Genomic DNA, 27,303 nt, shown 5'->3' on the forward strand with positions numbered 1-27,303 from the left:
CCCCGCCTCGCTGGGGACGCGGCCCCGGGGGGCCCCAGCCGCTGGGCTCACGCTCCCCTCCGCTCAGCCCCGCCATGGCGCGGCGGCGGCTGGGGCTGCTATTGCTGGCAGAGCTACAGCCTGGTGTTTTTTGACCTTTTACTCTTCCAGAGATAGAAATGGGATTTGTCTGAGGCTTGGAATAACTTCCTGCGATTGTGCTGGAGAGGGCTAGTCTGGCTTGCTAGATAGCTGTGTCTGTCGAGCTGGCTTAGGAATGGAGAAAGCCTCTGCTCTGTGACTAAGCTGAAGACAGATTTAAAAGATCCCAAAGACACCACATGTGCCTTAGAGAAAAATAAGCTGATAGGACTGCACATTGTCTCCAACAGGACAACTGAGCCTGGGCTGCTTCTGCGTTTCAGCATTAGCCATTACTGCAGAACCACTAACAACCCCTAAAGCAAATGGTGTCTGTATATTGATAGCTCTTCCTCGGACGCTAACTTATAAATCCTCTCCAGATCAGTGAAGTATGCATGTCTGTGTGTGGGGGAAAGTAGGTAATGGTCTGAAAATTGATCCTTTGGGATGAGGAGAGCAAGTAATAGTTGTGCAAGCTTCCTCCTCCTCCCCCAGCTTTCCTCTGCCTCCGAACGTAGCCAGCACCGTCAGTGATGCTGGGCAGATGCCGAGGCTGAGGTGAGGGAGGACTGCTCTGCTTTCCCTGCATCTTTTTCATTACATCTTTAACCGACTTTTAGCAGCCTTTAAAAGTGACGTTGCCAGGTCAGATGCTTTCAGCACAACTGTTTGGCTGAAGAGGAGGAGGAGGAGGCTCATTGCCTTTGCTAGGCTGACGGCTCAGGGGTGGGGGAACACATGGAGAATGCATCCCCGGGAATCCAAGAAAAGGGCTAGATGCAGACGTGGTATTGTAATACTCCTTGGTGGCCTTCATCCATGACCCTGTTGCACTGGACAAAAACATTAAAACCAAAGAAGTCAGGTTTCGATCCAAACAGTTTACAATCACAACTAGGGCACTGGAATTTGTAATGACACTTGCAAGAGCTCCAGTTGCTCCTGGGTACCTAAGTGCCAGCCGGCACAACCAGGCCATGCTCCATTTTAAGCCCTAGCTAAAGCTTTTACGCATCTGTTCAGCACTCAAGCTTTCATTACTGTCCTTCCACACACCAGCTCTGACAACCGGTGCCACTGCTGGCAAATGCAAGGTAGGACCTAACCTACACCATCCCTTGTCATTCAGCAGAGCTGTTCGGAGCTCCCAAAGAATTCAGAAAATGTACTTCATTTCAAGCATGTACTTCAAAAAAAGGCTTTTCAAAGCAAGCTTTTAGTTGTTTCTTGTATTTTACTCATCGGCAGGCAAAATCACTATGTACAAGTCATGTGTGCTAGTGTTTTCCTGTGTGACTCACCCGCAGACTGGCTGCTTCTGACTCTCCTTTCTTAAAATTTGGAGTAGGAATGATCTTGGCCTTTTACTGATATTCCTTTGAACAACTGAACATATATCACCTTGTGGGCAGGATCCTTGGCTGAAATTTTGTACTCTTCTGTCCAACAAATTCCAAGCAGTGCCAGCTGGGGATGCCCTGGCACTTGGGGAATACTCGGGCCATATCCAGGCCAGCCCAGCTATAAGCCCCATCTCCCCAGTTGGCTCTCTGCAGATATTTGGTGCCGGCGTCAGCCCTCTCTGCTTGGCACTGCCTGGACAGGGCTGGGACAACAGCTCTGCCCACCTCTGCAGCTGGTGGCTTTATCTGTGCTGTTTCTGATCATGAGTGTGTTTTATAGTGGGTAAGAAAGAAAAGGTTTGGCTCTTCCTGCCCAGCAAAAGCAGAGCTGTCCCAAAGCCAAGTCACATTTCTGTTGCAAATAAGCACTAACACACAAGTTCAACATACTTAACACTTCTATGCACGGACTCCATTCTCAGGTTTTCAGCTTCAAGGTGAGTTATTGATATGTATCAACATATATGATTTATAATGTAATTGTATCATATGGTAAGAAGGGTAACATCACGCCTCTGAGCTTCAGCACACAGCAGTTCCCTTAAATAGCAGAAGGAAGCAGTACTGGACTGTGGAGTTTATCAGTTTGCATTAAAGTTCTGACTCCTATGTGTATTTCATTTACTTCTTTCCAAAAGGTAGTGCCAGAGAAACTGGAATTTTCATAGAATCACAGAATCATAGAATTTTGTATTTGAACATGTTTTTACCGTAAAAAAAACCCAAAACCAACCTTGCAGTCAAAACAGGGTGAAAAATCTAACACAGAAAAACCACCTAGCTAATTTGTAGGTAATTTCACATAATTAATTAATTTTTAATCCTTTTTAAAAGTTTTTAAATGCTTTTGTGCATTTTTACTGAATTGCAATTCCATTCAAATGCAGCTTGTTTCAAATCACATAAAATAATCCCTGCTGGGGGAAAGAAAGCTTTCCACAATGGTACCTCTTTAGTATCAAAATTGTAACATAAAGAACATGAGCAATTGTACATTAAGCTATACAAATGCCTAGATATTTATGGATGGATATAGAGTATCCCCGTTAGCAAAAATAAGCGCCACATTTATTCTAAAAACTCCATTTAGTGGTAAATCATTAGACAGCAACTAATGAAAGTGTATTTCAAAGAAATAAATTAAGAAGTACCTCTGGAAAAAAAAAATCAGACTAAGAAATTATAATTTAATTTAAAGATTTCTACCTTCTCATTGAAATTATTACAAAAATTAGTGAGATCACTAGTCTATGCAAATTAATGGTCTCTATAGGAAAACTTACTCAAGGTGATCGGATTAGTTTGGGGGTGTATCATGAGGGGAGCCGTTGAAAATACAAACAAAACTACTAGTACGCCCAGACTGAAAAACCCTTGTAGCTTGTGATCAACGGTGTTGCATGCAATGCTCTTTTGCTACCCTCAATCACATACATCAAAAGCGCAGTGACACAGACCGTCACAGCACAGAGCATCTATTCACCCACAGCTTAAAAGGAATCCGAGGGCTGAGTACTCTTTCTCACTATACCTTAATTCCAACAATTCGACCCAGTAATTTTGCTTGTTGTACAGTAAGAAGCCACCATGCATCTTCCCAAGGACCACGATAATAATGCACGTTAACAGATTCTTTTCAGCTTCTCATACGTGTGGGTTTACCCCCTGCTCTCACTGCAGACTCCGCTCTGGTGACTACAGTCTCAAATCAAGACACATTTAGAATTTTATTTAAGAACAAATATGCCTGGTATTGCTTTATCCTTAAAAAGATCAGGTTGTGGTATATATGTAATAGTTCACACTTTGGTGAGCCAGTGTAAACTAGGCCAGCGATGAGGGCGTTGTATCTAGGCATAACATAATTTGGTGTGTAGGTGTGAGAGCGGTCTTGCCATACCAAAACCAACAACAAATCCCCAGAATAAACACTACCAAAAAAGATGCAAAACACTGCAGTTCAGCTCCCTGTACACTTAAGGCTGTTTCTCTACTACACCAAAAAAACAAAGCCCCAGAAGAGAAAGCCTGTTACTCTGACTTGCTTCAGACTTCAGCTCTTTTTCTGCATGGTTTCACTCCTCATCACGAAGTGTCCAAGGGTTTGCTCATTTTTCAGGGCTCTTGGGCCCTGACACAAACCCAGATAGGCATGCTACACCGCGACACAAACCCAGATAGGCATCCCACACCATGGCACTGTGCGGTCCTCCCGCATTGAAATGCTCTTTGGTGGTAACAGACAAATTTCATGCCAGCAGAAAAGCTAGATTATCCTGAATTTCTACGTGCGTTCTCATGAAGATCCTGGAAGTCTTTGCAAAAAACAGTCTGCAGGTTGGCTACAGAGCTGAGAGCCCCCTGCCCCAGTCCTGAAGATACACATCTTCCAATACTTCAACAATTATTTGCTTTTGTTGTGTGACCTGGTTCCAGGCTTGCCCACAGAGCAGGAAGCTGTGCCGCTGCAACGCTGCAGCCCCTGGTACTCTATCTTCACATTGACAACGAAACTCAACACGATCTGCTTTGTCTACAGAGCAATGATCGTGTCAGGAGCTGTAAGCAGAAGCATGAAGCTCGCAGTCGCTGGTTTTGCTAACTGAATCCCACAAAAAGTGATGTGAGATAAATGCTCTTTGAGCACAGAGCAAACAAACACCCTAGAGCACTTTGATCCTGAGACTTCAGCGTGGTTAGCATGATTAGAAAAGACCCTCTCTCTCAATTCCAAAAGGACAAGTGCAGTATTTAACCTCCCAAATTCAACCTAACAGAAACTCTTCTGTCGCAGGCTATTTCCTGAGGGTACCAAAAAAAGCCAAATCGTTTATAGTCATTTGCTCTCTAAGTTTAGTTCCAGAAGGTACTTGAGCACATGCAAGCTCAGGAATAGTCTTTGACCTCATTTCAACTAAAATACTTTAAGGAATAGAGCATGCATTTTTGGGGGCTACAGTCCAAGTTTTCCTTGCTGTTTGCACTGCCCAAAGTCTGAGAAGTGCATGGCAAGGTAAAGTGAGAATCTTGACTCCAACTAAGTGATGTGCTCCTGTTTAACCATCTTCTCACTTCAAAGATGGTGAAGGTTTTCTTTCTGAAAAATGCTATTTCACAGTACGTATTTGAAACGTACACATTGCTTACAGTATGAAACTGAGAGGACACTTCCTCTTCTAACGCAAAAGCTGTGCACCACGGAGAGGCAAGCAAGCACCATACATGAACACGTGCATGAGACGTACATGGAAATCTTCTTGGATGTTGAACGTTGGATGTCCACTATTTCTGATTTGCAAGTGGGCCATGCAAAACCAGCAGGCATGATTAACCTCTCCCTGTCTGGGAGCTGCCTGGGAAGAAGTCTCCCTAGCGTTCAGCAGCAAGAGCGAAGCAGAGTTTGCTTCTGCAACCCTTGCAATGGTTCCTTAACTATTTCTTTGGAATTGGTTGAGTCACCATTCCTGGAGGTATTTAAAATACGTGTAGATGTGGCGCTTAGGGACGTGGTTTAGTGGGACTTGGCAGCGCTAGGTTAATGGTCGGACTTGATGATCTTAAACCTGAATGGCTCTATGATTCTATGATACAGGGATTTGGTGGTATGGGAGCTCAGACTGTATAAACAGAAGAGCTGTTTGTGCTCTGAGTAAGGAAGTTTAAATTTGACCTGCAATGAGCATGTAAGGCTGCACAGAGGAAGGGCTTTCTCCACTGCTGTACTCGGAGCAATCTCTCTTTTGTCTCAAAGGCCACTGTGGCTATGACTCACACACAGCCATCAGACTATTAACACTTTTATTCCAACTAGTTATTTCTGGCTTTCAGCAGTCAAAATACCTAAATGCTCAGAGTGCTTCCAGTGTAACTATAGAAATTACAGCAACAAACAACAGCAGCTCGACCCATGGGTCAGCTGAAGCCAAACTCTGAATCACACGCTTATTTTTTACCTATAGTTATGAAAAGGAATTTAAGTCTGGACAACAAGGCAGTACATTTCCCAGCTACCTAGATGATGCTCAGCCAGACAAGCTCAGGGCAGATGCTGTTGGACGCTCACCCCTTCCACAGGAGATGCGAGCTGAGGGGCAGGTTCTGCACAGCTCCCTTGAATATCATCAGACATGCTTTGTAAATCCACTCGAGGCTAATGGTATGAATGTTGTGCACCAATCTTTCTTCTTCTGAGTATTCATAATCCGTATGTTTCAGAGAGCTCTTTATAGGGTTTCCCACTATTATTTTCTTAAGTTACGGGAAAGATTTTGTTCAAGCTCTAGACCTCCTTTACACTTTCAGTCTTCCTATGCCTGCAGCAGTGGTCAGTTGACTATCAGCCATGTCAGTAATTAGAAACTTCAAGCTGGAAGGGGTAGGCTCTTCTAGAAGAAGCCAGAATGCAGTCAAATTAATTACCTTGTGGCTCAAAAACTTTACCTTTTATTTTTAAGTAAAATACGTTTGCTTATGCAAGACTGCATTGCACTGCTGCTTCAGCACAATGGGTTTCTTCAACTCTCCTCCCTCTCTAAAAAAAGCCAAAATTTACCATATATTTTCATTTTTTATGGTATTACAAAGAAAGGCAGCTCAGTAACCAAACCCTTTCCAAGTACATAGGCCAAAGGCTGAAGTGGAATATGAGAAACCAGATTAATCACAAATGAAGAACAAAGTGGTTTGAGCTTTAGAATGCTTAACTCTTAATTACCTAAATGTCTGACCCAATCTCTGGAGAGCTGTTAAAGTGCAAGGAATACCTAACAACTCTGAATATAGAGGATAATACATATTTTAAACAAAGAGAATGGCCATTGATCCTTCACTTTTGTTTCTGTTTTATTTGTTCTCTAGAAAAACAATTTTGCTGAACTAGATGTCCATGAAGTATCATCAGTAAATAAAATAGATCAGAATACAGTCGAGCAAGACCTTTATGATTCGGTAATAAACCACGAGAGAAAAACACCAGTCTGGAAGCATCAAACCTTGCAGCAGAGCAAGGACCAAGAAAATGTCTAACAGGAGCAGCAAAGCTAACTTGGTGAGAGCTCACAGTTTCCTAAAGCCACGTGCCTCATCTTAACTGAAAACGATCTAAGCTAAATTAAATCCAAAAGCTCAAAGTTGACAAAAATAATCTAATAGACTAAAGAGGAAAAGCAAAAATATAATGGAGTTATTGTTTTCTTCTGGCTTTCATTAGAACATACCAATGCAAGGTGCTGTCTACAGACTTGAAGCCAGAGTTGCACAGAGGAAAGAAATTCTGTCCTGCAACGGTTGAGATAATTCTTGCACATGATCCCCCAAAAGGGTGGTCCTCAATGAGAAGAGAGGTTTTCTTTTAAGGTGTTGCCCTTGTTGTCTGGGTGTTGCACAGAGCAAGAGTGCAGAGAACAGTGTGTAGAAAGGACGTCTGTAAAATCATGGGTGTTGTCAGGGGCATTCGGGAATGGGCACCGTGTTTGGAACCTTTACAGTTTTCTACTGTGGATTAACTGACATCGTGAATAACAAATCTTCCGTGTTCTGTATGGAAAGGACAAGGTTCATCCTCGTGCAGTTCAACACGTCCTTGATGATTTCCATGGGAGGGATAGTGCAGGAGTTCCTTTCAAGGAGAAAACCAAACCAGTAAAATCCCTTCCTCTGATCCTTCCTACCCCAACACCATAGAATATTTTTGAGTAAAAATGGAGCCACGGTCACAGGCATTAGCAAGATACAAAAGAGACATCTGAAAGCAGTGGCTGTACACAGAAAGCAGTAACTGCTTTCCTTTTTTAGACTTCATGGCTTATTTGTTTAAACCACAAAAAGACATTTGCATGCTACCCATTTCTGGTCAGATATGAAAAAATAAAGTACAAAAAGATGCAGAGCAAGTAACACCTCTCGCTAACTTTCAAGGTTAGTTTTAACTCATTAAACACTTCAGCAAAGGCCCGTCACTTGAATTTGCATTTTTAAAGAGGTAAAGAGTATGATCAAAAATGACTTTTCAAAGAGGTGGAAAGAAACAACAGAACCCCAACTATTATCTTTTCTTATTTTAAACTTCATCCCACACTTGACACAAATTTAGATCTGAATGCGGAATTACTCCTACTCTTCTCCTTCGCTTATGACTCTTTCTTACCATGTTTTTCAGAGAAGCAGTTTGTAAATGTGAGTCGTTAGGATGCAGTGTAAAAAGGAACATGCATGCCGCAGTCAGTAACCCAACCAGGTGGTGGGTTGCTTGATGCGGTTACTAAAGTGTTAAATCTAAGATTCAAATGAAGCCAACTGGGAGGTAAAATCCCCCCTGGTCAGGACAAAAGCACTCGTTGCTAAATCAGCCAGAAGTAAGTGGATTCTAAAATACAAGTTTATGGACATCTTTCAGCCAAAGAGTAAGTGTGGCTGTAGCATAGATGTGGGCTGAGGACATTGGCATGGTGCTGATGTTTCCTTAGGAGGCTTTCAAAAGACAGGCTGAGAGAGATGGTAAAAGACAAACATACATGTGAACTTGTGAGAAAGTTTAATGATTGATCTCATCCTTCTGCAGATAGAAAAGCCTTTCCTAAGCAGAAGATTTTTTTTAATAATTTACAAAGCTCAGGAAGACTCATATGGTGATGCTGTCTTGATGTTTGGGTTCTAAGTTATTGCAAAATACCAGGGAGCGGTTTCCCAGAGGTATGCCAAGGGAAGTGCCTCTTCTGTTCCTGAAGACTCTGATTTAGAGGGAGGACCACAGAGGGAGAAAACAGTATCAAGTTGAAAGATGATGAATGGCATCCCGGCCTTAGTGAAACAAGGGGGAAAAATTCATTTTCTGATTTCAGCAGGTTACGAGAATAATCAGACACATACAAAACCCACGCGTACTGTGCCCGATAAAGATAAGCTATACAATGTAATGTCTCAAACTATGGAAGTATGCTGAAAACTTGTCTTTCCAGAGAGCTGATGGATTGACTATAAGATGTGGAGGAAAACTGAAAAAGCTTCCAAAGAAGGCAAGGGAGGTTTTTACAACACGACTCCTTGCCCAGCAAACTGTATTTTGTGGGGACATTTCAAGAGTTGCAACAGACAGAAAAGCCTCAGCCACTTTCTGGTTTTGCACTCAACACTGCCTGAAATTTGTGGTTTCTGATGGTCTTGGTCTATACCAGGTACAACTCAAAAGAATTTTGCTCTGGCTTTGAACCTTCCTGTGGCACTGCCATAGCTATTTTTGTGTGCAATCAGAGCAGAAATTGGACAGATGAAGATTGAGGTGAAACACAAAGCATTACTATCACCAGCCGGCAGCTCCAAAAGTTATAACATTTACTCAGCTGGGTTCCAGGAGATTTTAAAGAAAAAGCATTGTTACTGATTTTTATGGCATTCTGGTGTGCTTCTTGTTTTAGACGAAACAGTCCTAGTGCCATTATTTAATGTTCATATCAGCAAAGGACGGGGTGCTGCTGATTTTCATTCAGCATGGATTCTCAGCCTATCCTTGACACACCGAGTAACTTTTTATTATGGGATCAAACCAACATCGAAGAGCTGACATAGGAAACAAAATGGATTTAGATGCTTAAATAACTTGCACAATCTTACAAATCTTACAATCTAGCCTGGGAGCAATGGGATATTTGTACCTGTATTACTCAAAAGGGCTCCTCTAAACAGCTAATGCAGCAAACGAATGACGCCACGCTCTCCTGCATATTTCTGCCCTGCTTTCCAAAAGTAAGAATTTGGATTATTTCTTCACTTGTGAAAAATGAGCTTGAAATGTGCCTTCCAATAATTTATTCATGCAGCATAATCAAGCACAGAATCTGACCCGGCTTAGCAGAGGCATGATTTCCAGCTCTGTGGTTTTCACCTCTGAGAGTATTTACTATTTGCCTGCCAGTAATTACCACAACCATCTCCTGCTTTGAATTCTACTACAGAAAAAGGTTTCCAGTTTGTTTCTTTAAACTTGAAGAAGACTTCATTTTAAACTCAGGTGAATGGAGAATTTCCATGAATGAGGTGATAAAACCCTTTGCAAGTTTTTTCTTCTTGCTTGTCCACCAAGTTAGGCGTTACAGGCTTCTGTCTAAAATGCCCTGGCCAACAATTCTTTTCTGTCTGGCCATGAAATATTTTTTGTTGTTGTTGTTTAATACACCCTGTGCCCAGAGGAACAAATGCTTGGAAGTGTTTACATTTTTCACTCGTTTCTTGGAAATCATGACCCATAGATAAAAAGAATACTTCTGCAACAATAATTTGGCACTTACAGAGCTTCTGGTCTTACTGATTGTTTGAATTCATTTTTTTAAACCCATCACATATGTTCACATTTTATTCCGTGACTTTCTTATTACTTAATGAAAGTTGAGAATTGTAGAGCTTACTAATATCATTGCACTGCTCTGTCATGAAGTTAAAATATACATAACTTACACAATGATTTCTTGAAAAAAATGAAGACAGGGTTTTAAGCCTATCTAGGAATTTGGGGATATTTGGGTACTCATCTTTCAATAAAACCAGTAGAAGACTATCCTGCTGGTATTTTAAATATGCCATAGGACATCTTTGCCCATCTCTTTGAATGCTAATTTTGCTCCTGTAACCTGAGTCTCCTCTCCGTTATATTTTATTTCAATTCTTACAACAATCAAGCAGAAGAATCTGATTGCCTTGAAGGAGAGCTGGGTTAGCACTTTGCATTTGTTTACTCCAAGACTCCTTCTCCATGCCTGATTCTGTGTTCGTTCCCATTTGACAGATAAAAGGGGAACTCAAGATTTTCAAAATCAGGTGCAAAATCAGACCCATAACATACAACTGAAGTTGAAGAGGAATGAAGCACTAAAATAATCCCATGCCCCTTCCCCATACCACTTCTTGCATCCAATGAGAAATTTTTGTATTTTTGCAGAGCCAGACCTCAGTACTTTTTGTTTTATTGTTTTTCAGAACACTTTCACTTTCATTCTTTAGCAATAAAGAATCAATGTCTTTAGAAATGGACTGTTGCTATACAAGCTTTCTAATCCACATTTAAATTAATAACCATGGCATACACCTATGAATAATTTCACTTCACAAATTGCTTCAGCTCTGTGTGAGAAACACCGTTTTGTCATGGTGTTATGTGATAGATGTGACGTGCTCTGTGTTAGAAGAAACACCTTCCAAGCGAAGCAGCTCTGCTCCTCTAGAGCTCCAGGACCACAGCCTTACAGGCAAAACGACCCCGCTCCACAATCCATTTTGCAACATGGGATTAAAGAAGCTGCAGTTCAAGGGAGAGGAACTGCAATGAGAGATCTTTCTGTTTGTTTGCTATTCCCTAAGCCTGTGGCTACTCTGCTTTTCTGTGGGCTAGCATGGGTCACAGCCACCCAAGGAAGCGAGGGAAGCACTTGTATGGATGCTGAGGGTTAGCCGTGAAAACCACCAGAAGGAAGAATGTGGGAGAGGTGCGGCTGGCTGGATACAGGCAAAAGCAGCAAACCCAAAGGCCTCTAAAGAGACCTTTGAGTCTTGGGCAGCACTGAACATAAGCCCTTTTTTTTTTTTTTTTTTGTCTTGCATTCCCACACCACAAAGCTGCTGCCTCTGTCCTGTCCCAGAGTTTCATGTGTCAGCCACAGTGAGTGCAGATCCGTGACTCACTTGATGGCTGCGCCTCATCTCTGTGCGGGGAAAAGCGGCAGCGCTGCCTTTGTAGCCAGGGCAGTGCGTAACTGGAAGGCAAGTTCCCCAACTGCAGCCAGGCACCATTTCCACAGAGGTTTACTATCAATGACTATCGATCCCTAAGAATCTTCTCCACAGTGTGCTGCTTCTGGTTTGGTCCTTGATTAAATAATGGCTTGACACTGTGAAACTTAAGAATTTTCCCAACAGCATCATATTCAGGGAAGATCAATTATAAGCTAAGGATCGAAGTCACCTAATGCACTACATGTACACAGTTGGACTCTTTCTTATTCCACTGAACTATATTAGTAATTAATGACATTTTCGCAAAAAAAATGAGCAAATCCAGGAAAAATAGTAAGCCAAATATGTAACATAGTCTGACATGGGTTTCAAAAGAACAGAAGTCAAAGCTGCCAAGGCCTCGCGTAGTTCAGTAACTACCTGGATAGCTCAGCTCTTCTTTCCACCCAGCTGAGATGTCCCCAGCCTTATCACATTTATACCGCGACCTTAGGAGCTGAGCATTAGACGAGTCTCCTTCTGACATAACAGGCTTTTGGTTCATCAAGTCAACATTTATTTTAATAACTGGATTATCCCCAGGTGGTGGCCGTGTCCCCTGCTCCCTGTTCCCTGTTGCAACTCCCTGCCCTGGGGCTCTGGTATTTGCTGCCTAATGAGAACGCCTGTAGCCCATTCCCAGAACAGACCCCACAGCTCGGGGTTTTTACGGGGAAGAGAAGAGGCAACACCCTGCGCTAGCAGAGTGATAACTGGCTGTTTCAGGCAGTTTTTCAAGTTGCTACACTACAATTATAAGTGCTAGAGGCAGAAAGGGTATCTGCAATGGCAGAGACCTTGTCAGAAGTGCTCAGTGCTTCCTACAAGATCTTCCTACAAAAGGTTAAGTTTTTTTCCAGCACTTGGGCATTTCTCTTTGCTGCTTTGGAGGCTCCTCCAGCGTCTTTACCAGTAACACGTCAGGCCTGTTGCCACCATTCCTGTGTGAGGACAGGCCTTGGACAAGTCATGTGGTCGCAGCCTGGGTCCGAGAGCAGTGGTAGCACCCCGGTGCCAACTCATGCCATCTCCAAGGAAGGACAGTGGCAAACAAGATTTTTTTTGTCCTCTTTATGTTTCTTCCAGGCACAAGTCAACATACTCAAACACATAAAACTAATTTTAGTTTCCTTGGAGGTGACTTCCTTGCTCAGCCAGTTCACTGAATATAGGTAGCATGCAATTTTCCAGATGGCCACTAATGTTCAAGCATGGAAAAAACATAGTTTGATTATTGCATTTGGACTACTCTATTGCACAAGTATGTTATGAAAGAAAAAGTTATGTAAGAATCTTAGTGGATTTCACTATTTCCTATTTAACTGTTTTTCTGTAAGCATGTACGATGCCCAAAAAATTAATTTATGTAGAAAAAATGTGAGCCAGCATAACGTCGTTTTTAACATCCTTCTGCTTCTTTACAATAAGACAGATGATGATGTTTAATTTTTCCTTTACTAACATAAAACCTTCCACTTTGACTCACAGTCTTTTTGCCGAGAGGCACTTCAAGAGAGTTTTATTTTATAAACGGTGACTATAAACCTGGATTTTTTTGTTGTTGTTTGGCTGCTGTACATACAGGAGTTAATTATGGAAGATCAGAACATTTGTCTTGCTAAACACACTTTAAAGGTCCAATAGTGAAATATCCTCAACCATGTACCCTAGTCCATCACGTGGCCCAACCAACCTTCCTTGGGGGCTCACAGAATTACTGTCTCCCGATGACTGGCCAACCCATGATGGAAATGACAGCCTACCCTTGGATGAGCTCAGTGCGTTTGGTAGTCTTAATGCTGGCTCCAGGGGATGATGACAAAAATAGGAGGGATTAAAGAATCCCCTTTTTACAATTCAAGTAAATACAGCAAGGGCGAAGGAGATGCAAAACTATGCTCTTAAGACTGCAGATGATAAAAGGAATCTGACAGGATAGTGTGTGGGAAAGCAGGGATTACCACTGCTTGTGTCACTGCTGCTTGAATCGAAGGGCTTGTCTGCAGTTTTACCAGCACGGCTGAGCTGCCGTGTATGTGCTGGCATAAGTACGCCGTGGGAACACTCTGACACTGAAAATCAGAACATTGTTCCCGGTTTAGTTTACATTGCTTCAGAAGTGGTTTAAGATGAAGGAAAAAGATGTCATTCATCCCAAGAACATCTGAGAAGGTGTTTATCAGCATAACCATAGTGATTTGAACTCATGCATCGTTACACGCCTATGTAATTTTCCTGTAGACCACATTGGAAATAGAGCTTCTTGAAACAACTTTAGTGGAGGCCATTTCATCAATGTTACACGTAAACTGGTTAGTGAGACATTTTTTGCTGTACCACAAAACATGGGTTATTGGAATTTCCCATATGAATATATTGCTCTGGATTAACAGAGGTTTGTTAGAAAACCACTGGAAAAACCAAAGTTCCCAACGCCGTTACGCTGAGCGGCAGCGCAACTTGAGGTGGCAATGGCTACTCTAAGCTATCAGTGGTAAAAGACGCTTTTTCCAGGACCTAGCTGTAAGTGCATAGGTGATTTGCAAATGGAGCCCCAAAGTCTCACAAACAGTAAGCAGCAAAACAGATCCCCTGGAGAAAGTCAGATGCAAACTGGTCAGTTCTTAAACAAAGAACGGATTTTTAGAGATTTTTCTGAAGTTTTACCCTGAAATTCCCAAAGAGCTGCAGTTATGAGGGAAAGTGGAAGTCACGTAGGATACACATGAAATCTCCCTGTCCACGGGACTTCACTGCTGGAAGAACTGGAATTGTAGGAAATAAACCCAAAACATCCCAGTGAGGTTGTTCTACAGCCTGAAGCAGGAGGTTTTGCACCCCGAGAGACGCACCAGCTCAGCCTGAGAGCTGCAGCCTAAGGCAGGAGGAGAAGTTAGCAATGTAACGCCGGTGTTAGTTGTGACTGGCAAGGACCTACACTTCTGGGGATGGCTCTTGCTCTGTTTGGAGAGGGAAGGCAATAGCACAGGGGAGGAAATTGCTGTAATGCAGAACAGCAATACAAAATACTGTTGTGGAAAGCTCAGTGTGCAAGCCAACAAAGCACCCTGCTGGGGGACGGAGGGCCCAGCTGGGGTAAGGAACATGGCATCTGATGCTACCCCATACCATGCGCAGGGCAGGGCTACGTTTCTGCACGGGGCCTTGCCATTACTCTCATGTTCTCACACATACCGTGGTGCATAGCAACTCATCTGCTGAGCCATCTGCTGAGCTGCCTGCGTACTCGAATTAGGACTGCGACGCTTCATTCCTACGTGCAGCCTTTCAAATTTTACACCCTCCCATTTGAAAACTTTCTCCCCCTCCTTGATCCATTACATCACCCATCCCTACCAGCTGGGACTGACTGCTGCGATAGTAGGTGTTCAGCAGCCTTCACACTGTCTCTCACCCTTCAGATTAATAAGCTCACCTAGGGGAGAAACATCATATGCACTTGCCTTGCACTCTGTGTGTTGCCCCATCACATGGGAACATCATTTTAAAGACGGTACAGGAATTCCCCAGCCAGAGGCCAGCAACCGGCATCTGCTTTTGTATTATATATTTCTAGGTCCTCAGCATGCTGCTGGCAGTGAGTCATGCAAATCTTATGCTAGGCAAAGCAAAAATGGCTGCACCATGCATAGATTTTATCTCTCAAATAGAAAGTGAGATTTTTCAGCGACAGTTTACTCTTTTTAAGAAGTTACCAATTTCTCTGCAACTCTGCTTTTATTTTTGACCATAATTCTATCTGGATGTAATCTCTTTGAGTGGAAAGTTTTGTGCGAAAGATGTTACACAAAATAAAGTGAAATTACATACTCTTACCCATTCACTGTCTTCAGTTTCCAATTACAAGCTGGTAATGCTGCAGTTCCCACACCACATACCAACTCTCCCAGTTATACTGGACCTACCAGGAGATCAAGGGGTTTCCACTGGGAGGCAAAATCCTCTCATCTGCTTTTCTCTCCCCATTCCCTCGTTGCTGACCGTGGCTCTGTGCCTGATCTGCATCCAGCCAACTGATACAAAAGCTGAAGAGAAAAGCCTGAAGCTCAACTCTGATATTCAAGTTCAGTGTTTAATGAAGACGAGCTATCACCAGTCAGAAGGTACTGTTGTTAGTAGTAAGGGGTATGTAGCGGAAATGGCTCAAATTATTTAAATGTACCCTTAAATATGGTCATAATGGGTTAGAATTTGAGACTGCGTTTTTTTGGCTTCTGGTTTCTCCTTAAACTCCTATATTGCTAGAGAACATGAGGTGCCACTTCTATTTCAGGATTATTTTTTTTTCTGGTGAGTCTAAGTACTTTATATCTGAAATCTTTTCAGAGAGGACAAAAGAGGTATTCCTAACAGATTTGTGCAAACTGATAAATGCAAATGAAAGCTTTAGAACTAACCTTTCAGTTTGACTGCACACCTGCCCAATTCCAGCAGCTTATTAAAGCCAATGTTTACTTGGCCTTTCTGTCCATTATGGTTGCATTTTATTTTGGAAGGGAAAAGTTTCCTGCTTGATGGTATAGTCTCAGTTGAGCTACATCACCACACTTACTTGCTGCTGTTGCTGTGTTGCCTTTTCTTGTCAGTCCTGGCAAGGAACCATGAAGATGCTGCCCTAAATTGGCACTATGAACTAGATCTGGATGGGTTCTGCATGACCATGTTTCCACTCAGAGTAGGTACCTTGACCGCAGCAAACCTAGGTGCAAGTCAGAAGTGACCAGCTGCCCTGCAACAAAATGATCTCAGGCCTTATCACCTTTAATAGTACAAGAGCCTATATTCAAGTGCTTTCCTCTGCTCCTTATCTTTTATTCCTACATATAGATGGCACATAAACCAGTTGCTTTCTTAAAAAAAACCCCAATCACTGAACTAAAATCTATGACGATATGCTCATATAGAGATCCCAGTTCCATTTCCAAATCCAGTAAACCTGAGGAACGAGTCAAACTGAAACCTGTCTGTGGGTGCACAGTAAGTTCTGAGCATATGAGAATTAGGGCCGCCGCTGCTGAAATCTTCAGATAGCTCAGGTTGCTGAACTTCATGCAAATCATTTGCTTGGAAATGTTCCTGAGACATATCACTGGGGCTCATCTCTATGACTACCCCTTTCCATCACTGTGTTCTGGAAAGGACTGCACAGCTACCGCTTCGCACAAGCTCGCTCTTGGCTCTTCACCTCCCAGACTTGTGCCGCCCGCTCTCGAATGGCAAGTTTCACTAAAGCATCTCTGAACTCACGACAAGGTAAGTGCCATGGTGAGGGGAGTCCTTAGGGATTTAAAGCAGCAGTGTAAAGATACTTAATCTTCACCTAGCTAAATACAGCTTATCTGAAACCTGGCCACGTCTGCCATCTTCTGCCTTGACATAATTACATTCAGTTTTAACAGTCAAGCTGTTTGCCCCAGCAAAGAGCACAGACAAACGTCATTGCAGCCCACTCGGGCTACTCTAATGGGTAAACAGCTTTAATTTACCAGCCAGCAAACAAAGTTTACTTACAAAGTTTAGAAGATCATTTCAAGCACAAAGGACCTGGAAATATAATGAAAGAGAAATAGGTCCTTTAGGAGGATAACATAACAGAACTGCAGAGGGTATAATTCATCCTCCTTTCCATTTAGCAATGCTGATGATGATGGTTAAAGCTGGGCAATTTGCTGAGCATGGGCAACAAAGCCCTGGAAGGGACAGGCTGTAGGTTGCACTTCTCCCGGCTGGAGATTTTTGTCTAGAAAATGCCTTGTAAAATCTCACTCACTCTAAAGACAGCTAAATCATAATAATTGTTCTTTAGGGTCTGAGATAAATGCAGTCTCTGGCAAGGGTAAAGAATTTGACAGAGCCCAAACGAGGGTTTGAACTCCACAGGGGACAAGAAAGGCTCTAACACCCTCTCCTTCAGTCTGAGGCTGCATACTGGTTGTGCTAGAAAACAAGAAATGTCTCCGATTGCAGCAGCAGCAAACTCCTAATGTAAGTAAATAAACAACCCTGATGGATCCTAAACTGCTCATTCATTTTGTGACACAGAACCTCAGACATTCTGTGGACATGTCTCAAGGTCTAAGGCACTAGGGGTTGGCTTGTGGACGAAAATTAGGAAAGTTTCTTATTAAATCAGCTATTCCCATCCATTGCGTCAGGAAATACTCCTAGCCATTCAAATTCCAATCCTACATTCAAGGAGTGTTAACAAATAAAAAGAAAATCTAAAACCCCCTGCAATTTAGGAACAAGAATAACTGTACTTAGCATCATTGGCTCGTGTACCCTCTAATTTAATCCTCCTCTATAAGTTTTATGGTAAATGTGGGATTTTCTGGAATGCCTCAGATCCGAAGGTCTCTTGGGTAAGGGGCACGTTTAGATCGTTTCTTTGTAGGAAAGTAACAGATTTCTGGAACTACAAAAATACCACAAAGAAATCTCTAATGGGATTGCATGCACTGAACTGGTTTAGGTTACGGCTGCGGGCTTCTTCCCCAATTCACAAAGAAATCAGATGCCTCATCCTGTGTCACATTAATAATTTGTTTATAAGTAAACATATATATTTAAAAATAAGATCTTCCAGATTAATTACAAATCTGCTAAATTAACTCACAGATGAGCAAACTGGGTCCATGTTTCTGTGCCCCACCTCCTGCCAGTGGGAAGGTCTGACAGCTCGCAGCGGCTCCCCTGGGGGCCCGGGGCTGCTGGTGCTCACACGAGAGCAACAGGGCCAAGGGCGAGGCAGGACCAGACCATTGGGGTGCTGGGCACGGCCGCAGGGACACCCACAAGGGGCTGGTAGGGGGCTGAGGAGCTTAGGGGAACACAGCCCAGAGCATCCAGCATCTGCGATAACGTTTTGGAAATCAAGTCAGAGGTTGCTGTCTGCAAGCAATGAGGCTGTAGTGCTCGTTCCCAGGATAAGGGCTGCTTTTGCTCCAACTGACAGGGATGGAGGGAGGACTGGGCTCTAAGTCTCACATTAGGGGCTTGCAGTTCCCACCGTTTACTGGATCAGCTGGTGGAACTTAAATGAGAGCTCATTGTGCTAAGTTCTGTGTATGAGGAGCACATGCAGGCAGCAGAGGGATAAAAATGACCCTGCTGTACAAACGAGGCACTTACGGGCATTCACAAGCCAGTTTTGCAAAGATGCTTCGGCAGCTGAAGGTGTAAGCAGGTACCTAGGGCTATCTGCACAAGAGCCTAAGCACATTTTTGTGTATCTGGTCTTTGGTAACCTGCCAGGCTATCCCAAAAAGGACAATGGACTCAAATTTCCTGTTTCTGGCTTCATAGGAGCGCATTTTCTCAAGGCTTGTTCCCTCTGACATATTTTCCCCTCTGAGCACACCTTTGCAGAGTGAATTTTCAACAGTTTCCCATGCCCTTTGATACCTCGAAGTGGCTATTCAATTCACAAGTGTGTGAGGTGCCACGGTTTTACCCGTTTCCCTTGCAAATTTGATCTTGCAAAAAACAAAGGCAAAAAGACTTAGTGCAACTCCAGAGGTGTCAATGTTTAGTACTCTCACAAGTCCAGAAATTCTGTTGTAATTTCCTTCTAAGTAGTCTGGGGTTAATGAGGCTGAAGAGAATGATAGGAAGGAAAGAAATAATTATATATTCTCTTTTTTCTCAACATGTCCCAAATGTCACCTCTGACCTGGCTTTCTATTTCTGGCATGGACTAAACTCCCTCTATTTATTTAGCAGCCTACACACCATTACAGTAACATAGCAACAGTACTTTCAGTTGTGAATTTGAAAAAAAGAAAAAAAAAAGAACATATTTTTCATAAGAAAACTGTTAAAGCACTGCCGTCTAATAACACTTCAATAAATGCTTCCATTTTTCCCTTTACAAGCCAGTATTATTAGGTTTTCAGCCTGCAAACCCAACGCAAAGGGATGCACAGGGGAACCAAAGCAGTGTCACTGTCATGAAGCCTGTTCTTCCTATGCCAGTCAGACTGTCCCCAACCTTTTTGTTTGTTTGTCTTAATGATGTTTCAGCTTGAATATTTCTCAGGCTCAGCACAGATGGAAGAGGGAGTTAGAGGGGGATACTGAAATAATGATGGGATTTATTTGATGTTTTCCCCTCAGTTTTCAAACACAGTTCACCGTTATTTTATAATCCATAGCTCAAGGGTGATGTGACGCTCAGAGTTAGCTGTCAAAAAGGAAGATTTTAAAAAGCACAAAGTGAAGTTAGAGTAACAGTCCCGTTTCCAGCTGGCAGTCCAAATGCCACTGTTTTTCAGGGAAAGTTAGCCAGTGAAGACCTGTAAAAACAGCCTTGGAATCAGAGGAGCACCCAGTGAAAACATTTTGCAAATCCTGTTTCAGTGGGAGCAACGTGCCCGAGTATCTCAAAAAAGCAATTCCCTCAGCTCCTTAAGTGCTTCTTATTTCCAAACCTAAGGCCTCAGTGAGAATTCCATCATTCTCTTAGATGGGTTCAAAATGTTGAACTTCTTAAAAATAAAACTTCTTAAGCTTGCAAAGCTTCCACTATAAATATTAGTAAACAATACAGATGTAGTAGCTGAAATTGCAGTGAGCACTTCATGAAGCAGCGTATGACTTATGAAACTTTTTCTTCACTGCTGCTGTAAACTCAGCTGGCATCTCTTCAGATGCTTTTTCTCATCTCATAGCGATCTGATCAGCACAGTCACCTCTGAATGCCGGTGGCTTTTCTGTGGAATCAGCAAGAGACCTTGGAAGCGCAGCTTTACAGCAGGCATACACATTCAGCTTTCCCAGCGTTTATAAACTCAATGTTTCTGTAAACTTAGTGGCTTTACTGCACAGTTTGTAAAGTCTGCAAGTAAAACACAGTTCACGCTTGTTCCGAACTATTGGCTTCTCCTTGGCACGACCAGTTCATGTCAGCTTGAAAAAAAATGGCTTCACAACTGTAAAATCCTTGAACTTCTCCAAACAGTTTCCAAGTCTGGTATGTAAAAACAGATTGCTCACAAACTATGCGCTCTGTTGAGATTACAACAGTTGCAAATTTAGACAGGGTCCCATTATGGCCATTATTCTGTCCAACAGAAATATGGATACATAACCCACGGTCCCCGAAACTTGGGAGTCACAGAATGAATAATAATTATCATTTACAGGGCTCACAGAAACTGCTGGGGTTTAAAAAGCATTGTCAAAACCGAGTCAAAACTTTCAGATCACTATCTAAGTTCCATTTAAACGAACACCTTCATTTAAGGCATTTTAAATTCACACTGCTAACAACATTTTACTGCCTTTCTGTAAAATGCTCTATGGGAAAGGATATTGAATAACTGAAATGCGCTGGTCAAGGCTTTTGTGGAAAGCTACAAAGCAGTTTTGACTGCAGGGGTCAGGTGGGGTTTCTGGCATCAGAAGGGAAGGGAATAACAAAATCTCTAACAACAGTTTTCTCATTCTAACAATTTACAAAGCTACAAATGAGTCTGCCTCAGAAAGGGAGTATTTTTCTGCCATGAAGACTAGACATCAGTTCTGGTTTATTTTTAACAAATACCAAGCTGCAGCAGACTTTAAAACTGACTTTTGCATGGCTGTATGTTTGTTGGTTGTTGGTTTTTTTTTTCCTGATGCAACACAAACTGAAACAAGTCAAGGCTATTATTGTCAAGCAGAAAGAAATAAAAACTTGAAGTATTGCTTTTTATTCAACAATTAAACGAGAGGAAAGTCTATTTTATCTGGCTGGATGTAATGTTTTGACATGCAAATTTCATTCCAAAGATGGCATTTTTCCTTGTCTTATCACATCAGTAATTAATTTCCAACTCAAATGAAACGGACAAGAAAGCAAATAAACGACTGTTTCTCTGCTGAGTAACATGGTAGGAGTAAACTTGTTGCTTTCCCTAAAAACCTATTGAATTAGCATAATACACATCCATAGGGTTTTAATGCATTATTGGTAGAAGTAATGTGTTTATCCATATGATAGTGTTCATGCTACAACAGAGTTCACCAAAGTACTACCTGTAATGCTTGTTCCTCTAAGACACGTTTGATTGCATCACTAGTTTAATTACCATTTAAGTTAACATTTCCTTCCATATTTCAAACGAGCATGTTTTTTTTAAAGTCTCTATTTTTGAATGCAAAAACCTGATAACTTGCGGGCTTCTGTTTTGAATAGAAACCAATAGCTCGACGTTCCTGTACACTGAAAACATGTCGTTGAAGATTAAACTGGGGCTTCAGGGCTATTGCGACTCCACCCAAATAAATAGTCCAAGGGAAATTATTCTGCTTGACATTCTGATACGCAGGTTGCCAAGAACAGCAGTGTTTTTTAGAAATTATTTTTTTCTTAGAAGTCAGCCTATCTCATTAAACATTGCATTTAAACTAGCAAAACATGGTCAAAATGGAAGAAAATGGTCTAGAATAAACATCGCACTTAACCTACCAAAACAAGGTTAAGTGGTGGAAAATGGTCTGATTCGCGCTTAGCTAATTACAAATGTTTAACTCCAGTGATGGAAACTCCTCCCTAAAATAATTTTTTCTGCTGTTGTTGTACCAGTGAGATCAATTTGTTCAGGATTTTGCAGAGAAGGGAACACGTAGTCTGCAGCAGAGGAGCTTCTGCATCAAAGTCTTCATTTTCTAAAAATTGAGTTCTTGCTTAATATATAAGACCAGACAGAATATACTCTGGATTTTAAAATGAAGTAACAGCAGGAAAAACATAGGTACAAAACTTCCAGCTAGAACCAGCTGGAAGGCTCTGTCAACTTTCTCCATCACACGGGACTCCTATTCCCACCCTGCCTATAAACTAGAGTTACAAAACCTGCACAAACTGGTTAAATAAATTCAGTTATTTCAATGAGAGTTCAGGACGTTGATTCCAGCAGGGTATGAAAGGTGGCCGTAACTCTCACTTCAGAGGGGACAGACCTCAAGTGGTGAGGCTTTGTAGGAAGCATTTGGAAATCAAAAAGGCTTGTGGACAAAAACTGAGTTCAGATTTCTCTTTGATAGTTATTTTTCGGAAACTTCCCCCAAATCCCAAACCAGCAGAAGTAGTACTTGACCGCACACAGCACTTGGGGATTTCTTTTGGGCGAGGGTGGCAGTGTCCTCTGCTGAGGACTGTCCCCAGCGCTGGATCAGAGAGCAGGCGCTCTGCATCCCACCCACCCTGAGCACTGCTGTGGGACCCTTGTTCCTATTGCTTGAGCAAATTCTTCCATAATTCTACTTTACTTTTTCTTCTTAGTGGCCAGTAACTTCCCGTTTGTTCTCCTGATAAATACCAGAACTTCAGCTAAAAATGGAGAAGTCGTCTAGATTCTCTTATCTTGTAAAACCCTAGCAACGGTGTGCTGTGGTCGAGCTCTGGCAGATCCCCCCAACAGTCAGAGGCGTCCATCTGCAGCCGCTTGCTGCTGTGCCCTTCTGACAGCACTCGCTGCCCCTTGCCCAGGGACAGCAGGAACGGACACTGCTTTACCAGCTTCTTGCACCTGGTACATTAATTTACACCTCTATTTGTCTTCCCAGACCAGACACTCGAAAAAGAAGTTTGGTAAGAAGTGCAAGGCTAAATTTTCTAACACAGGAACCATTTTGGACTCTTGTTCTAGAGATGCTGACAAGGAATTTTGATTTTCAATAATGTTTGAAGAAACCAGTCACTCAAGTAAAGTGGGAAACTTGCTTTTTTTTGAGCAAGTGGTCTTCCCTCATCAATTTGTATAGTATTGAAGATTAAAAATAGCTCTTCAGCTGGGGTACAGCTGTGCAGCATTGACTTAAATGGAGCTGCACTGACTCACAACAAGCAAGCATCTGTATATAGCCTTTTACTATTGCAAGCCACGTACCTTAGCACTAACAGTAAGTAAATACTGGGGTGGCATTTGCTGGAGCCGGTGGGCAGGCTGGCAAACCGCCACTGCTACTCCTCAGGTGTGCCAAACTACAGGACAGCAACTTGAGGATAGGTTGAAGTTAGCTGCCTGCTAAAAATCCCGTCTCCTTCTCCTTATCAGTACAGGAATGATGTGTCTTCTCAATGGCACTAGTCTCTTATAACATTAGACATCCTTTGTGCCTCCTTCTGTCTACCACCCCCTCTCCCCCCCAGCAACTTTTTGCACTGGCTGTAGTAACTCCTTTGTTTTCTAGGCCACGAAACCATTCTCCCCCCTCTCTAATAAACAGAAAACCAATATTACCAGTCAGCAAGCAGATATATTTCCATATGAAAAGTAACAAGGCTGTTCAAGGCTGACATTACAGAATTGGGATACATGAACACCACCACCCTGCGCCTTCTGAATTTTAAATTTTTTTTGAACAAACATAAACACTTTTTTCCCTTGTGCTCTGAATGCCTGATCTAAATCCCTGGTTGGATGCATTCAGCGCTAACACAAGGCACTGCAAAACCCATCAAACCTGGAGCAGATTCTTCCATGCCATCTGATTTCCTACAGAGGCTGGTACTCATGATCCACTAATATCAATACGAAAAATCTCCAGTGGGGCCAAGGTTTTCCTCCCGTGGGGCTGAATGTCAAGCTCTGCCTGAAACTTAGCAATTTTGGTCTAGAGCATGATGGACTTCACCTCCACCACCACCACTTCCCAGTTTTTGGTAGCAGCTTCTTCCTCGCCCCGTACCCAGCTCCCCTAGAGCTTTGGGGGTTCCCTGGCACCCCTCGGGCCCACACAGCCCCGACTGGTGAGAAAAGCTGGAACCAAGTGGGTAAATGAGAGCAGCCCAGCTTTCAGGTCACGCTTAGGGGACAAAAGAACTGCAATGTACACCAAATGCTCTCCCGGGAGGCTCCTTGCACAACTGCCCCTTCAGATAGGCTGACGCGGTGGATTCATGGCTCAAGTATCAGACAGAGGGGAAAGCATTGCACATGCTGCTAAACCACTATTAGAGTATTTGCCTACTGAGGTGAAGCTCCCTGTGCTTTCTAATGAATTCTCTGCATTTAGCATTAAGCTCTCTGTTTTTACAGAAAGTTACACTTGGGTAATTAATCTCATGTTCGTTTCCTGCACATGTAAGAGAGCAGCCTTTGTTAGGGAATGATAAGACACTTCTAAGAATAGTGCTACTAAGAGCATCAGCTTTGTAAGACATTACAGGAAAAATATAGGCTCTTAACACCTGCTTTTCGCTTTTCAAAGTTTTGAAAATAACGTTCTGCTTACCTAGAGCCAAATTTTGACTTGTTTATGCATAGAAAGCCTAATTGCTTTCATCGGAGATCAAGTGTAAATGAAGGCATAGTTTGGTCTTTAGTCTCCAGTCTTGCAAAGATGCATTTGTTTAATTTTACAAACACCGTAAATATTCTCAGTGGCCTCAGTGGGACTATCTGCAGTTTCCAGTCTCACAACATGAATTCATCACTTTGTCTGGTCTCTTAACTACAGATTCCACTGAAATTAATTGGATTTTCTTTGTGATTGGAATAGATTGAGGATTAAGTATTTGTCTGTGTGTAAAACAAGAGACCCCCGTCAGGACGGACCTTACAAAGGCCGGATGCTGAACTCAGGAAAATGTAAACTGGGAGACAACCCTGTGAGAGCAACTGAGTCGTTCCAGTGTCAGAGAGGTCCCAAGGAGCAGCAGACCAAGCCTGTGTTTGAAGCTCCCTGGAAGCTTCAGCTCAGACCACGGGTTTTGCCAGCTGAACACAAAGGGTGGTGTAAAGCTTGGGGATTTATGTCTGTTGTCAGTTCAGAATCAGAGCCAACACCATTCTCCTGTACACGGTTGACACTTGACACCTCCTGAAGTCGGTTTAAACAGGCATTGTTTTAAAGCTTGTGTTGTTTTTAAGCAGTCACTGTGGTTCAGCCTGAGCTATCCACCACCCCAGTGCAAGATGCATGAGCTACCATGCTGGTGAAACTATATAAAAAGTGGGAAAAAAAAACCCCAAACCAGTTGACAGCGGGTAAGAGACAATTTCCATTTGGTTTGTAGCATCCACTGTGTAACCAGTCATATGAGAAAGGACACTAATCTTTGCTGTACTTGCAGCAGATTTCTTTCTGCTTTATTATGGACAAAGGAGTGGTTTATCATGGTAACCAGAAAACAAAGCCTAATCTGCAGAGATCTGGCTAATCTAGTGGTTGATGTTTGAAGAATAACATGGACCAATTTCCTGAGGTTTTGCAGCACAAAATCTGAGCAGAGCAGAGTGCAACTGGTCTTGTGAGCTGATCAGAGCCCCTGTTGTGACTATTATCTTGGCTGTATAATGGGGGCTTTCAAATCCCAGCTTTATCACATTCTGTTTTCTCTACTTTGCCCTTTTATGAATATTGAGTCATCAAAAATAGCTTCACTGACAGAGTTACTAATGATACCAGCTGGGTGAATCAGTGGCTCTTACATTGTCTAGTGCCTGCTATACAGTGCTATTAGTACACTCGTTACAAAATGTAACAAAAATTAGATATCCGTATTTTATTTGCAGCTCCCTTGAGACACATCATAGTGGTTATTTTAGAATTGGAAAATGCTCACTGAATAAAGCAAATATGCTGCCATCTCAATGCAATACCGTGATCTAAAAGAAGAAACTCTGGCTTAGAGTAAGCTAAAAGTAAATTCTAACATCAGTAAATTATCCTTTCTCCTAGTTTTTAGTGCAAGGAAAAAATACGCTACCAAATGGTATCTACCACGTTCTTCGTGAGAGAGTTATTCCTCGTGTTACTAGATAAAGCTAACATCAGCAGTCCAGAAAAAAATGCTGATAAACAGAAGTGAATACGACAAATGATGTAAGCGATGTATATGGCTCGGGAGCGTGATAGAGACATATGGTAGCATCCTCCCAGTGCAGCGCAGTGCTCGGGGGTAAGTTAGGTTAGAAGTGCATGACTCAAATGAGCATTACTGATTCCAAAAGTGTAACAACAGTAACAACATGTCTGATGAAGAACCATCACAAATGAGTATGCAAAATGGCCCATGACGGGCTTGCATTTTTAATCCTGTCCCAAGCAATTTTTTAAGGATCATTTCTTTCTAGCCAGAGCGCCTTCCTCGCAAGCCCTGCAATGATACAGTTTCCTATGTTTGCAACACACACCCTTTTTTTTTTTTTTTTTTTTCCAGAAAAACAGGCAGGCAGATACAGACCGAAACAAGGGGCCCCCCTCTACACATAATGCAGTTGCGGCTCTCCAGGCATGCAGGGCTCCCTTCTTCTCGCCAGCCCCCTTCACCTTTCAGCTGTCGGGAACTTTGCAGGCTGGCATCTTCTAGCACCTCTTTATCACAGACAAAAAGTAAAGCTTCCTGCTAGCAACTGCATCTGGCATATTAAATCGGTAAATAAAACTATTGCAGATATTGCCTTTAGCAAGTGTCATAGAAATTACAGAGCATTTCAACAAAGCAGAGCCTTAGAATTTAAAGGATTAGGTTGGTTTGGGTTTTTTTTTCAGGCGGTTCTTGCCCTTCCCTGGAAAAGTGACATCTGAAATTCCGTTACAACAATTCTGTTCGTTACGGCAACATTAACTGAAACCGAAATGCGGTTTATAACCTAAGACACGTTGCATAACAACCGAAGTATTATAATCTTACGAGCCGGGAAAGGTTAATTCCAAAGGGCACAAGAATATCGGGGAAAACTACCATGCTCCGTAAGCGCATGGACTTGTAAAATCTTTTTGTTTTGGTCCAAGGCGACGCCGAAAGCGGGCGAGACGTTTCAAAGGAAGAGTAAAAAAAGACACCGAGCACATGCCGAGAAAAAAAAAAAAACACCAAAAAAACCCCCAAAAAACCAAACCAACCCAAACCCCCCAAACCCCATCAGCAGAGCCTCTGCACTTACGTATCTCTTGAGTTTCTTCTCGGGGGGCGATTTAATGAGCCATCCAGTGCAAACGACGTCCCCCGAGCTCATCTTCCCCCCCGGCGCGGCGCGGCGGCGCGGGAGCCAGGGTGCGGGCT

At 42.6% G+C, this 27,303-nt stretch overlaps 1 protein-coding gene across 1 annotated transcript in view; it reads right to left on the reverse strand.

Annotated features, from left to right (window-relative positions):
• Positions 1-27,297, reverse strand: part of GAB3 (GRB2 associated binding protein 3) — a 65,130-nt gene extending 37,833 nt beyond the window's left edge. Inside the window, exon 1 of the mRNA XM_009646555.2 lies at positions 27,185-27,297. Within this exon, the coding sequence (XP_009644850.1) occupies positions 27,185-27,256 (72 nt within the window). The 5' untranslated portion in view covers positions 27,257-27,297. The remainder of the gene's footprint in view (positions 1-27,184) is intronic.
• Between the last annotated feature and the right edge of the window lie 6 nt (positions 27,298-27,303).

This window comes from Egretta garzetta, unplaced genomic scaffold, assembly GCF_000687185.1.
Source record: "Egretta garzetta isolate BGI_Z169 unplaced genomic scaffold, ASM68718v1 scaffold411, whole genome shotgun sequence".
NCBI lineage: Eukaryota > Metazoa > Chordata > Aves > Pelecaniformes > Ardeidae > Egretta > Egretta garzetta.